Source organism: Perna viridis, chromosome 5 (genome assembly GCF_037379345.1).
Source record: "Perna viridis isolate PV_CMFRI_1.1 ecotype Kerala chromosome 5, ASM3737934v1, whole genome shotgun sequence".
Taxonomy (NCBI): domain Eukaryota; kingdom Metazoa; phylum Mollusca; class Bivalvia; order Mytilida; family Mytilidae; genus Perna; species Perna viridis.
This window is the reverse complement of record NC_142449.1, coordinates 20,586,739-20,599,049: the sequence shown is the minus strand read 5'-3', so window position 1 is coordinate 20,599,049 and position 12,311 is coordinate 20,586,739. Positions and strand designations below refer to the sequence as shown.

The 12,311-nt window shown below is 33.5% G+C and overlaps 1 protein-coding gene across 6 annotated transcripts in view; it reads right to left on the bottom strand.

Annotated features, from left to right (window-relative positions):
• LOC148616450 (uncharacterized) overlaps positions 1-12,311 on the bottom strand; it is a 66,861-nt gene that overhangs the window by 26,031 nt on the left and 28,519 nt on the right. For all 6 annotated transcript variants that reach the window (XM_088583504.1, XM_088583502.1, XM_088583503.1 and 3 more), the window contains exons 3-4: positions 10,302-10,598; positions 639-737 (exon numbers count right to left, since the gene is read on the bottom strand). In XM_088583504.1, coding sequence (XP_088439630.1) covers positions 639-737; positions 10,302-10,598 — 396 coding nt within the window. The remainder of the gene's footprint in view (positions 1-638; positions 738-10,301; positions 10,599-12,311) is intronic.

The window sequence follows — 12,311 nt, the reverse complement described above, 5'->3', positions numbered from 1 at the left end:
TTTTTTTTGTAGTTGCATGGTCAAAATATTATATGATGCTGTTCTACACAGAATTAATAAATTTTATCTCTTTGATTATAACTGACAAAGATGAAGATTGAAAAACCTCTTTAGTATTAAGTTGCCAAAACGAAGTTTTGGGACTTATTAAGTCGCCGACCACGAAGTGGTGGTGACTTATTGTTTTTACTGTATTTCTTCTTCTTATTATTATGTCGCCCCAGACGAATGTCAGGGCGACATATTGTTATTGTACTGTTTCTTATTAAGTAGCCAAAACAAAGTTTTGCGATTTATTGTTAGACCAAGTTGGCCAAATCATTCCTGCCTAAGGAATGACTCTGTTAGAATTGTATTCACATTTTTTTTTGTTTCTGCTAGCAGGTCAAAATATATCTGTATCATAAAACACAAACCTACCTGTGTTGTAAGAGGAATAAATCCCTCCAATGCATATGTGTGCAAGGGATTTTTCAAATATAATAATTTGATACACATATCTACATTTTGTTTCAATTTTCCTGAAAATATATCTGAACATGTCTCCAAAACGCAGAGTAAAAAGATGCATTTGGAGGAGGCACTCTCAGTTGTAAGTTTTTACTATAAGCATTCATGAAATAAAAAAAAATGATTACCTGTGGCCTTGGATATTGCTAGTCCTATTATAACAACAATGATGACTCCAATCAACGAGAATCCGAAGCATTTCCCACCACAATCCCAACATGGTGGACCTACAAATAGAATTGTGTTTCAATAAATCCATTTCTTTTTTACAATAAGGCCAGATCACTGGCAATATGTATTGTATATTCATAATCATATAATTATTAATTATTGCTGTATATAATTAGTAAATTTAATCAAAAAGATGATTTTATTATATTCAATTTTGAGAGAAATCTTGCATTTATGATGTCAAAAGATCCATAAAGTGTTGCAAGTTTTAATTATTGTGAATTTATCATGTGTATGTCAGTGGCAATTATTCTCCAATAAAAATATCACAATAATACAATTTTTTTAGTATTCAGTGTTCAGTTGAAAATTAAAAACAAGTTTGAAAGCTCACTGTACAGAACAAACAAACAAACAAAAACAGAAACCACAAAAATAAAACATGTAAAAATCTTAGTTAGCAAGTTTACAAAAATTTGGACATAATATAAAACAAATGTGATAACTTCCAAAATAATGTTTGCACCCTTATAATTTAGGTTAATATTAATTTCCAAGAGAGAACTACAACTTTATTGTGCTCTATCATATTTGTCATTTTTGCGAGTAAACTGCTCACTGCAGCCTGTTGAAAGAATGGGTTCATGCACATGAATAACTGATGTGCAATTTTTATATAAGAATGTACAATGTATTACAATGTAGATGCAGTGTAAATGGAGTTTATTACAACCACACCCACTTTTAGGTTTAAATCTTACTGTCCAAATTTTCAATGTAAAATGTAAACAATCCAAAAAGAAAAATGAGATCTGTGAGCAACAGCTCAGTGGTGATACACCCGCTTTCCACAACAATATAAGGTAAATTCAAGTTGTTTTTTTTTGGCAAACAAGACATACAGGTCATATGTGATTACAAAAAAAAATCCATCAATTGAACACCCCTAAAGGAAACTTATATACCAGTATAATAGATCAATTTCCTGTGATTAATAGTAACTGAAGAAGAGATGTGCTCCAGGTCCCCATCTCACAACAAAGAAAAATTTCATGGAACATTATTGTGAAAAGAGTAATCAAAGTAGATTTAGATGATGTTGAACCTTTGACCTTGAACTTTAAGGATGGTTTTCTCTCTTATTATGACCCATGAAAGAAGTGAAAGTAGATTGGCTTAATATTCCCTCTTTTCAATTAACATGTAAATATCTCCTAGTGCATCAAAATGGTGGGATTCCATAAAATTCTATACATCTGGTATGCCCAGGAATATCTAAAAGACTATTTAATCAAGTATGTGAGATCTTAATCTACTGATCAAAAACAAATTGGTGTCAAGTATGTGTGACCTTGACCTTCTGATCCAAAAATAGATAAGTTTCTTTCTTTCTCACGAGCCTTCAACTATGTAAGATTGATGAAATGTATGAAGGCATTCAAAATCTATGCCCCCCAAAACCAATTTTCACCTCCAAAATTCTATTTTGTTGAGTTGGTGTAACCTTTACCATTGACCTTAAAATCAATTGGTGTTTTTCCTACCTCATGAGCCTCTAACTGCCCACGTTTGGTGAAATTCCATGAAGGCATTCAATAGTTATGCCCCTGAAACCATTTTTTGGTCCCAAAATTTTATTTCATTAAATCGGTGTGATCTTGACCATTGACATACTGATCCCCAAATTTACGGTGTCTTCCTCAACCAAAAAGCCTTCAACTGTCTAAGTTTGGTGAAACTTCATGAAAGCGTTCAAAGGTTAGGCTCCAGAAAGCAATTTTTTGGCTCAAAAATTCAATTTTGTTAAGTCTGTGTGACATTGACCTTCAATCTACTGACCCCAAAAGTCAATAGGTGTCTTCCTTACCTCACAAACTTTCAACTGTCAAAATTTGGTGAAATTCTATGAAGGCATTCAAAAGTTATGCTCCAGAAACCAATTTTGGATGGACTGAAGGCCAGAAGGAAAGCTGATTTCGCAAGAGGCCGGGAACAAAAAATATGTGACGAAAATCTGCACTGGTCCTGACTTGGTATAGGCATTTTGATGGAAATGGTGGGTTAAACCAGGATTTATAACAGGTTTTACGGTTAATTAAAGTTGCATTGTTGTCAGATATCATTATTTGTGGGATAGTTTTCATTCCCAGAAATGTGCAATGTGCAGAGGGCGAACAAAAAGGAAGCTTCAGACATATCATGTACAATTTCTAGATGAATAGTATGAGTACTAACACATGTTAAAAGCAAACATAGACTCTTCTTTATTGTTTACTTTACATGAAGTGCACCACTAAGTCCACACCTAACACAGTAAATTGTTTACTTTAATACAGTCTATCTTTTGGTAAAAGTGGTGGATCCGGACAGACAGGATGACACCGGGCATTATGTCCTGAGACTTTTCATCACTTAAAGCATTTTTAAATTACGCATCATACTTCCTGTCTTTATTGATGGAGTCCAATAATTTTGTCTTAAATAAATTACAGTTGCTCCTGCTCCTAACTGTAAGTTTTCAATGTAAACATCATTTATCAGTAATTCAGTTGGTCAATGTTTTACTGTTAGTACGTAGAGAAACTTTGCATCTTGTGAAATTGGCGCACTGTGTATTCAACATCCACAATGAATCAAAATGTTTTTTTCTAAATATAAAATGGAACTGACATACAAGACTACTTCTTGACTTCAATGACAATTGAGAATGTCACCATACTCTTGGGTGTTGTACTGCTTCAATCAAAGCCATCATTGAAGTTTTTTAACTTCTAGGTACAGTTTTCTGCAATTTGACAAGAACCTCTGCACGTATCCTGAAACCTTTACTATATTCCATGCTTTGTACTTGCTCTGTTTGACTTAAACTTCATTTTCCTGCATGTGATCATTGATTAACTTCATGACTGTGTTCTCTACAGCACATACAGGTGACAAATGCAATTCATTAGTTATCAGATTTGAATCATTTTCCTATAGCTTAATACTCCTAAGAAATTCCTTGAGACAACAGATCGGCAGGGTTATCATTCCAGTGATGAGCAACTGTTTAAATTCCTTGAATTTGGGCGATCTGTTTGCTATGAAAGCTTCCAACTGTTCCATCAATGAAATTCAATGTAGTATGATTTGACTGTTTCTCTACAGTACACACCTTGTGATGTTTTGAAAAGCACTCAATGTGCATGATGCTAATTGACTTCCAATTAAAGAACCTTAGTGAGCGTGCTCACATACCCCACGCGTTTCCATGTTGGATACTCAAGTTAATTTGCTGACAAGAGAAATGCATGTAGAAGAACCATGATAAAAAAGGAACTAAAGTGTTTTTTTTGCAGGCTTTAGACCTTTATCTTCCACCTAAATTCTGTTACTCAGAATGGTATTTCAAACTCCAGACTGTGATTTCTTTGAATTTAATTAATCCAAAGTAAATATTGTAACGGTACCTTTTGTTCCGTACAAAAGCTACACTTGACCTGTAACTTATCATGGTGATCTTATATACCAAAAATCATGTCATAACCTGCAACCTTATGGAAAAAAAAGTCCTAAAAACTGTTATTTCTGTGAATTTAGCTAAGTTCAAGGCCCATAATTTCAGTCAAAATTATCGAAGCGGAGCCAACTACAATCTTGCCTTGTAAATTACCATGGTGAATTTATATACTAAAAATCATGTCAATATTTGCAAGCATTTAAAAAAGTCCAGAAAATGGTTATTTCTGTGAACTTTGCTAAGTTGAAGGCCCGTGTTTTCGGTAAAAATCATCAGAGTGGAACGAAAGTTATTCTAGACCTGTAACTTATCATGGTGAACTTATATATCAAAAATCATGTCCATATCTGCAAGAGTTTAAAAAAGAGTCAGGAAAACTGAAGATGGACTGATGGACGGACTGACAGACATGTCAAAAACATTATACTACTCCACTTTTAAGTCATAACAAAATCTGATGTAGTTTTCCAAGATGCAGCACCACAGAGAAGGACTTGAAGTACATTGCTTTTAAAGATCCTGATTTTGGTATGGTTGCTGATATTGGATGACCTTCAGATGTTAGGGAGAGTAATCAAGGGAACCAAGGTTATAGCGGTAATCAAAAGAATGTAATCCAGGGACAAAGACCAGACATGGAAAACAGACATACACAACAAAGAACATATAGTAATTAAAATCATACATACAAAGTAACAAAAACAAATGAGCAACTCGGACTCCACTAAAAACTGGGAGCATGGACCAGGTGCACCAGTAGGGTAGGATAGGATAGGCTCCTGTGGCTTTAGGAATTCAAGATAATACATCTATTTCATAGTCTCCATCATTGTTGAATTTGCTTCCCATGTTAGTTCATGTCAGTTAGGGAAAATCCTGATACTATTGTCAGTGCATCAGTAGTCCCACTTGGAGTTGGGACTTGAATTGAATTTCTGTGCATTTGTTAATGAAGCATTATTATGAACCATGGTCTCAAAGTACATGTACTACCAAAACTTTTGCCAATTGAGAATGTTACCATCAGCTCCAATTTTTGTAATTTGTGGAAGTGATTACTGAAACTTGATACTGGAATGTATATGACTTGAGAGATTCTTGATTCCATGTGATTTCTATTCGTCAATACATATAACTAGCAGGCTGAAGGAACTTTCTAAATTAGGTTCAGATATGTTACAAAGGGTAAAAGGGTAAAGCAATTTGCAGATCTTGCATATTTGTTTCTAATTTACAGAAAACTCATCTACATTGTATGTCTGTAATCTCAATCTATCTTTTCATCTGTTGACAATTCACTAACAGTTTGAGAGTACAAGTCTAATAAGAATCATTGTTTATTACAAATTAAGTCCAATATGGTAGAAAGTTTATCACTGTCATAGTCTTTACTTCTAATTCCATCCTCCAATCTCTTGAAAAGTTTTGTGAGGCCGCTCCTATGTCCCAATCTCATAGACCCTGACTTTGCTGCCATTTTCATTTCCTCACAGTACCAAATATAGTGAAAGAGGGGAGTACCTTCTCGCTTCAAATGGACTTAAATGTAAAAGCTTGTTGGAAAATCTCCATTTGAGGTCATTCAACAAAAATCATATTCCTTCATGCACATCTACAAATTAACATATAATACCCTAGAGTGGTTCAGGAGGAGTTGCACTTACATGGTTTTAACAAGTAAAACCCTTAATTTGGATTACAATATTTTTCTACTAGACCTGTAAGTCGATGTGGAGTATAAATTAAACTGTCATTTTTTTACTCAAATCAACGAAAAAATCATAGATAATTCAAAATGTCAGAAAAGTGGAGGGTAGCCAGGACATGCATCTTTTGTTGTCAGTATAAAGTTACCTGCACGTTAGTGGTGACCCAAGTTGAGTGTTATTTCAGTGAAGTAACTTCAATGGTATTGTTTAGTTAGTTTATATTTAACCTGAATTTAATTCTATGCACTGATCGAAACCCTTAGATAATAAACATGTCAAGCATGTGCACCCAGGTGTGAAATTAATCTGATGAACTGGTCATAATTATGACAGGTTATTAATAAAAAAATTAACCTGGTATTTTAGATTACGAACAAAAGTTGTTACCTTTCAAAATGATTGCATGTAGCCATTTTGGTAACGCTTTGAACTTATTTTTGTTTGCACCATCTGTGAATACGTTATGACATATCTTAAAAGTAGGCATAAATTTTTACATATAGGTATGGCTTAAAGTGAGTAACCCATACCCTTACCTGTATCAACTTTTCCCTTACACAAAAACTGTTTTCCCACTTTCTTAATTATCACTTGGTATTTCCAGCCAAAAATTAGTACACATTTACAAAATGACAAAATGGTTAGGCTAGAATTAATGATCTCTTAATGTTTTTGGAAAAATTATTTTTATGATATTTTCTGTTTTCTAAAATGTGTAACCCGAAATTCCCGTACCCAAAATCAAAGTCTGGTATTTTTCTTATCTGTACAATTTTAATGCATATTTGACATTAGAACATCATAATATCAAAATTGTCATTGATAAACTAAAATCATGAATGACTCCGTTAAGGAGACTTTCTTTTTAATTCTGGATAAGATGGTATCAATTCTTTGCTGGTATGGAATGGAATTCAGACTCAATCACTCCTTTCTTTAAACAAACAGTATCAAATCTTTCAAAACTTTATCCTAAGTCTGAAGGGGAAGTTTTAACCTCTTAATGATGTGATAAAAATGTAAAATTCAGACAGGAAAGTGAAAAATAGAAAATAATTAGTTTGGTACAGTAACTTCAGGTTACACATTTTAGACCTTTTGATTTCAGAAAACTGGTCAAACAAGAAATATTAGAAAAATAGATATCATTTTTTTTCACTAGAAATAATTAAAATGGCCTTTTCTACTTTTCAAGCAATTTTCAGTTCTTAACATACTGCAAGAATGAATACTTTTGCAAAACATTATTTGGGTATAGGGAAAAATTGTTAAACCAGTAAAGAATTTTGTAAACATGTCTTCTAAAGTTCGTTTATATATATTTTAACACTTTTAATGTTAAAAACTACATTAAAATCCCTTAAGAGGTTTAGGAGGAGTTGTGCTTATAAAAAATGTAGACAGATGGATAGACTGACGGACAGACAGACACACAGACAAACTGGGTGATTCCTATATACCCTCATAACTTTGCATGCAGGGAGGGCATGGGGGGATGGTGTGAGTGTATAACTAAAAACCTATGAGCAATGCTCAGTAACTTGATTCCCCACTCACCCATTTGATAACATGCACCTTCGAAACACCCTTTTGAATTTGATCAAAATCTAAAATAGGAAGGTGCACAATGAAAACATATAATAAAGATTCTGTGAAGTCTTCATTTAATTCCATTCAGTGGTATAGGAAGAGTAAAGGATAAGGGATGGGTCCCCTCTTGTCCTCACTTTAAACAAGTACTATCTTTAAAAAAAGATAGCCTGTGCAGTATCATTTTGTTCCATTTACTTCTAAGTTCCTACATTTCTTTCAAGAAAATAACACATGACATGTCATGTCAAATTTTCTATACAGCTTTTTCAAATACCACTAATTTACCAGTATTTGACCAATCAGGAAACAGAATTGCAATTAGGTGACTTGAGTTTCCACGAAAGAGCGTCTTTAAGGTCAAAAGGTAAAAAGCGAAACTATACTAAATACAAATGACTAAGTTCATGTTTGATTGTTTGTTTGTTTGTTTGTTGGGGTTTAACGTCCGAGCAGCAATATTTCAGCTATATTCAGACAATGAACATGTAATGGATGATAAAATGAACATGAAATGAAAAAAAAAGGATGGGTCACAAGGATAATAGGGTCGACAAATTTAGATTGCCACTGGAAAAAGGGGGATGGGTAAGGTCGGGCAATTTAGCCTCCTGTGGCGGAGCGCGAAGGTTCCTACTCCTATCAAATACCACAGCAGGGTTCTTTAACGTGCGAGGAACGTGGCATCTTTCCCAACACGGGGCACCACTATGGTTTGCGGTCAGGTTTTCCGTATTATAGCCTGACAACCCCAGCATGTAACATGCCAGGGGTACCCCATTCCACCACCTGGGGCACACATCCCAGTTGCTCTGTGGGCAGAGCGCCTAGCCCCCGGCTAGGTTTCTGAGTACTATTTAGTCGCCTTATACGACAAGCTTAGCGCTGCTGCCGGCCTATTCTTTTAACACCCAGGCCTGCACGGGGCAGTTCATGTTTGAAGAGGGAAGTTTAGCGTGCTGTAAAACCTAGATTTAACCCACCATTTCGTTAGAAGTGTGTGTACCAAATCTGGACCATTGCGGTACCAGCTGCTCCAGTGGTGTAATATCTATGTTGCCAGATTTATTTTGGACTTGACTTGATTATGAATCAGATTAGTGTTCAGTAATTTTGTTGTTACCCTTATTTGCTATGTGAAACTTGGAAATTTATTCAGATTAAAATCTAAAATAAGAGTTGCCCAATGGCAAGATGTAATAAAGATTCTGTTAAGTTTCATTCAATTCCATTCAGTGGTACAAGAGTAGTAATAGATAAGATTAGAAGAGGAGTTAAGGATAAAAGGTGGGTCCTTCCACAAATGACAAAGTCTATGTTTTGCTACGTGAAACCCAAAAATTGATTTGATCAAAGTATAAAATAGGAGGTGCACAATGGCAACTTGTAATAAAGATTCTGTGAGAGTTTCATTCAATTCCATACAGTGGTAGAATGAATAAGAGATCGGTCCTGCCTAGTCCCCATATTAACAAATGAATAAGCCAATGTATTGACGTGTGAAAACCTTCCCTTATGATTAAACAAGAGGCTCCCAGGAGCCTGAATTGCTCACCTGGTTAAAGTTTGTCTTTCAAGGGCAGTAAATTTAACAAGGAGTTGTCCAATAATTTTTACTCAAGAAGACTCAAGGATTTATCATAAGGATCATGTCAGCAATTGAAAGTTTCTTTCTATCTATTATAGTTTTCAAAATATATGCTGAAAACTGTCCAAAAAAAAAAAACAAAAACAAAAACAAAAAAAAACCCATCATTTTTCATCCTTCAAGGGCAGACTCTCACAAGGAGTCATTTGGCAACTTTGATTCCTGAAGACTTTTGAAGGCCTTATAATGATGATCATTTCAGCAACTGAAATTTACCAGAATTAAATAAAGAACATAATAAAAAGAATAATCAAAATTGGAAGAATAACAAACATTCTTCTTTTTTTAATAAAACATGTTTTGATATCTGAAACCCAGAATTTGATTAGGACAAAATCTAAAATAATGGTGCACCATGGGAAGATGTAATAAAGATAATCTATGAAAGTTTCATTACATTCAATTCAGTGGTGTAGGAGGAGTAATAGATGTGTCCCACCTGTATAACAAAAGGAAATACAGACAGATTGACAAAATATATATCCCCCACTTTGCAAGCATGTTTCAGGGAAATTAGTGTAAACATTATTGAGATTTTATGTAAAGTGTGAGTGATGGATAAATGAATGGATAGATGGATGGATGGAATAATGGATTGTGTGGTACATTTTGTATATCATAAAGAATCAGATAATTGAAAAGTTGTCTGACCTCTTTTGTGAGGCATTGACAGCTCATAATGCAAACTAATTTTTGACCTGACCTTTCATTAGCCTCATTTGTTTTTATGATATATGGAATGTTATTATGCATTATTGAAATGAATACAGGGATTCCATGTGCAAAATTCATCTGTTACTCAGTAACAACTTTTTGTAAAAGACCTAAAATTTCTTTAAATATTTTGTTTAATAAATGGGAGAAAAAAAAATGCAAATATACATTCAACATTTACTTTTCTCTACTTTTTACTTATATAAAACATGCAAGTCCATATATAGATGGTACTAACTGGTACCAACAGTGAAAAAAAAAGTTGTCTTTTGAAGCCTGACAGGCAGACAAAACTTCCAGACCATCTGATAACTACATACCATTTAGCTCTAAAGAAGGGAGTAGACCTACAAATATATATTGAGAATTCAGTAATTTATCAAATTTATCTAGCCAATTCAGTATACCCTGCATATATTATTGAATCACCTTGTATTATCAGACTTATGGAAATACTTACAGTAATAATCATCCACATTCAAAGTGACATCATTTGAAGGAGTTCCCCCAAAAATACACAAATAGGAACTTCTGAAGTCTGTTGAGGCGATATCTTCAATAGTGAAATCAAAATGGCTACCTGCAACAATTGTTTGGGTGTACTTTCCTACTGGAGTTGGGTTTCCACCAGTCATTATTGTCTGAGTTGTATCTTTTTTCCATGTTATTGTTCCAGTACAGCATGCAGCTGGTTCACATCGAAGTTTAACACTAGAACCACATTTATACTTTCCTTCAGTAACAGTTGTAAGATTAACTGAAACAAGACAGTGTATCATGTATGAATAAAATGCTTTCCAGTGTGCAGATTGATAAGGCCACATAGGTCTTAACAGTTGGAAAAAATATAGACAAACATTCAAACTGAATTGGGATTGTAATTGTGATTAAATAATGTAAAAGAATTAATTTTCGTGGTGCACTAACTTTTGCTATTTTTATGGTGAACAGAAAAGTACAAAAAAAAGTAGCCTCAAAATTGATTTTTGACATTACATAAGGCTTATCATATTTTGAATACAAGAAAATTGATACCTGCAGATATGTTAAATTGATAGAATCCGTGAAATTAGCAACCATGAAAACTAATATGTCTACAGTTTTAGACTGACCAAAATGAAAGAGGTAAAGAACTTTAAAACTTTCAATTAGACATACGAAATTAATCATTTATAATTAATCAAAGAAAATACTTATTTGTAACCACTCTTTGATTTCTAATAGGTAAATTTTTACATCCACCAAAACATTCAATTTGTGGTATGGAACCACATACACACACACACACACACACATATATTGCTTCCCAGCAGTTAAAAATTCAGTCCCAAAATAAAAACCAAATATCGTTGAAATTAAAATATACAAATTAGGGGGAAAATGGCAGCCATTTTGAAAATGGTCACCCAGAACAAATTTTTATCATGACCATTCAACTTATAAATCCAAAAATCATTGGAATCCGAGCAACTAGTAAAATTGCCACAAATTAGCAGCCAATTTTTTTTTCATGTGACCATGTAAATGCTATTTAAATAATGTGTTCTTTTTATTTAGGTTTGTTACTATAACTGTTTATATCCAAAGTGTTTGTTTGTTATACGTGTATGTAACCCTTTGTCTTATCAAATGAATCCTATACTATACCAAGAAACTGATATTGAACAAGAGAAATCTGTATATTTGATTTAAACTAGGTATCAGAGTTGAATCTGCTGCTTACGAAAAATAAGTGTAAGTTTTACACATTTATTTACCAAGTAAATCAAAATTTAGGGGATGAAGCGATGCTCCATCTACAGAAAAATGGGGATGTTTTGATGTGGAGAGAAATTCAGTAAGTATTTAATTGCTTGGAACAGGAGAAATTTACTAGTGGTCAGTTGCAGAAGGATCCAAACTTCAGATTCAAAGCTGGTGAGCAACCACCAAGGAATTAAATTAGCGAAAATAAAAAGGGACCATGTTGGCTTTATAAATGTAATAGCAAAATCTTTCAGAAAAACCTGATAGAATACAAGTAATATTATTACACTAAATTCACAATATGGGAAGTGAAATAATAAACAAAAGTTATTCCATACACATGAAAACAACATAAAACAAGAGCAAATACAAATTCATCACACAATGAAAAAGAAATAAATTGTGATCAAATATATTAATGTCAAAGGTTAAATAAGGTTTATATACAAATCTGCATACTGGTACATGTCATTCTATTACCTTACATGTATGTTTATCATCTTTTGCTGGGCAAATTTATAAGATGATTTGTCATATCTTATGTACCTGTTTTAAATATAAGATTTCCATCTGCCTAATGTTTTTATCAAATGGTCCTCAATTTGTGTCTTTCATGCACTTGTTGCTTCACCAATGCACCAATCACTTATATCAAATTTACACATTTTGCTGCCCATGCCTAATTTTGAAATAGTCTTGATAGCATCATCAACTTTTACAAATG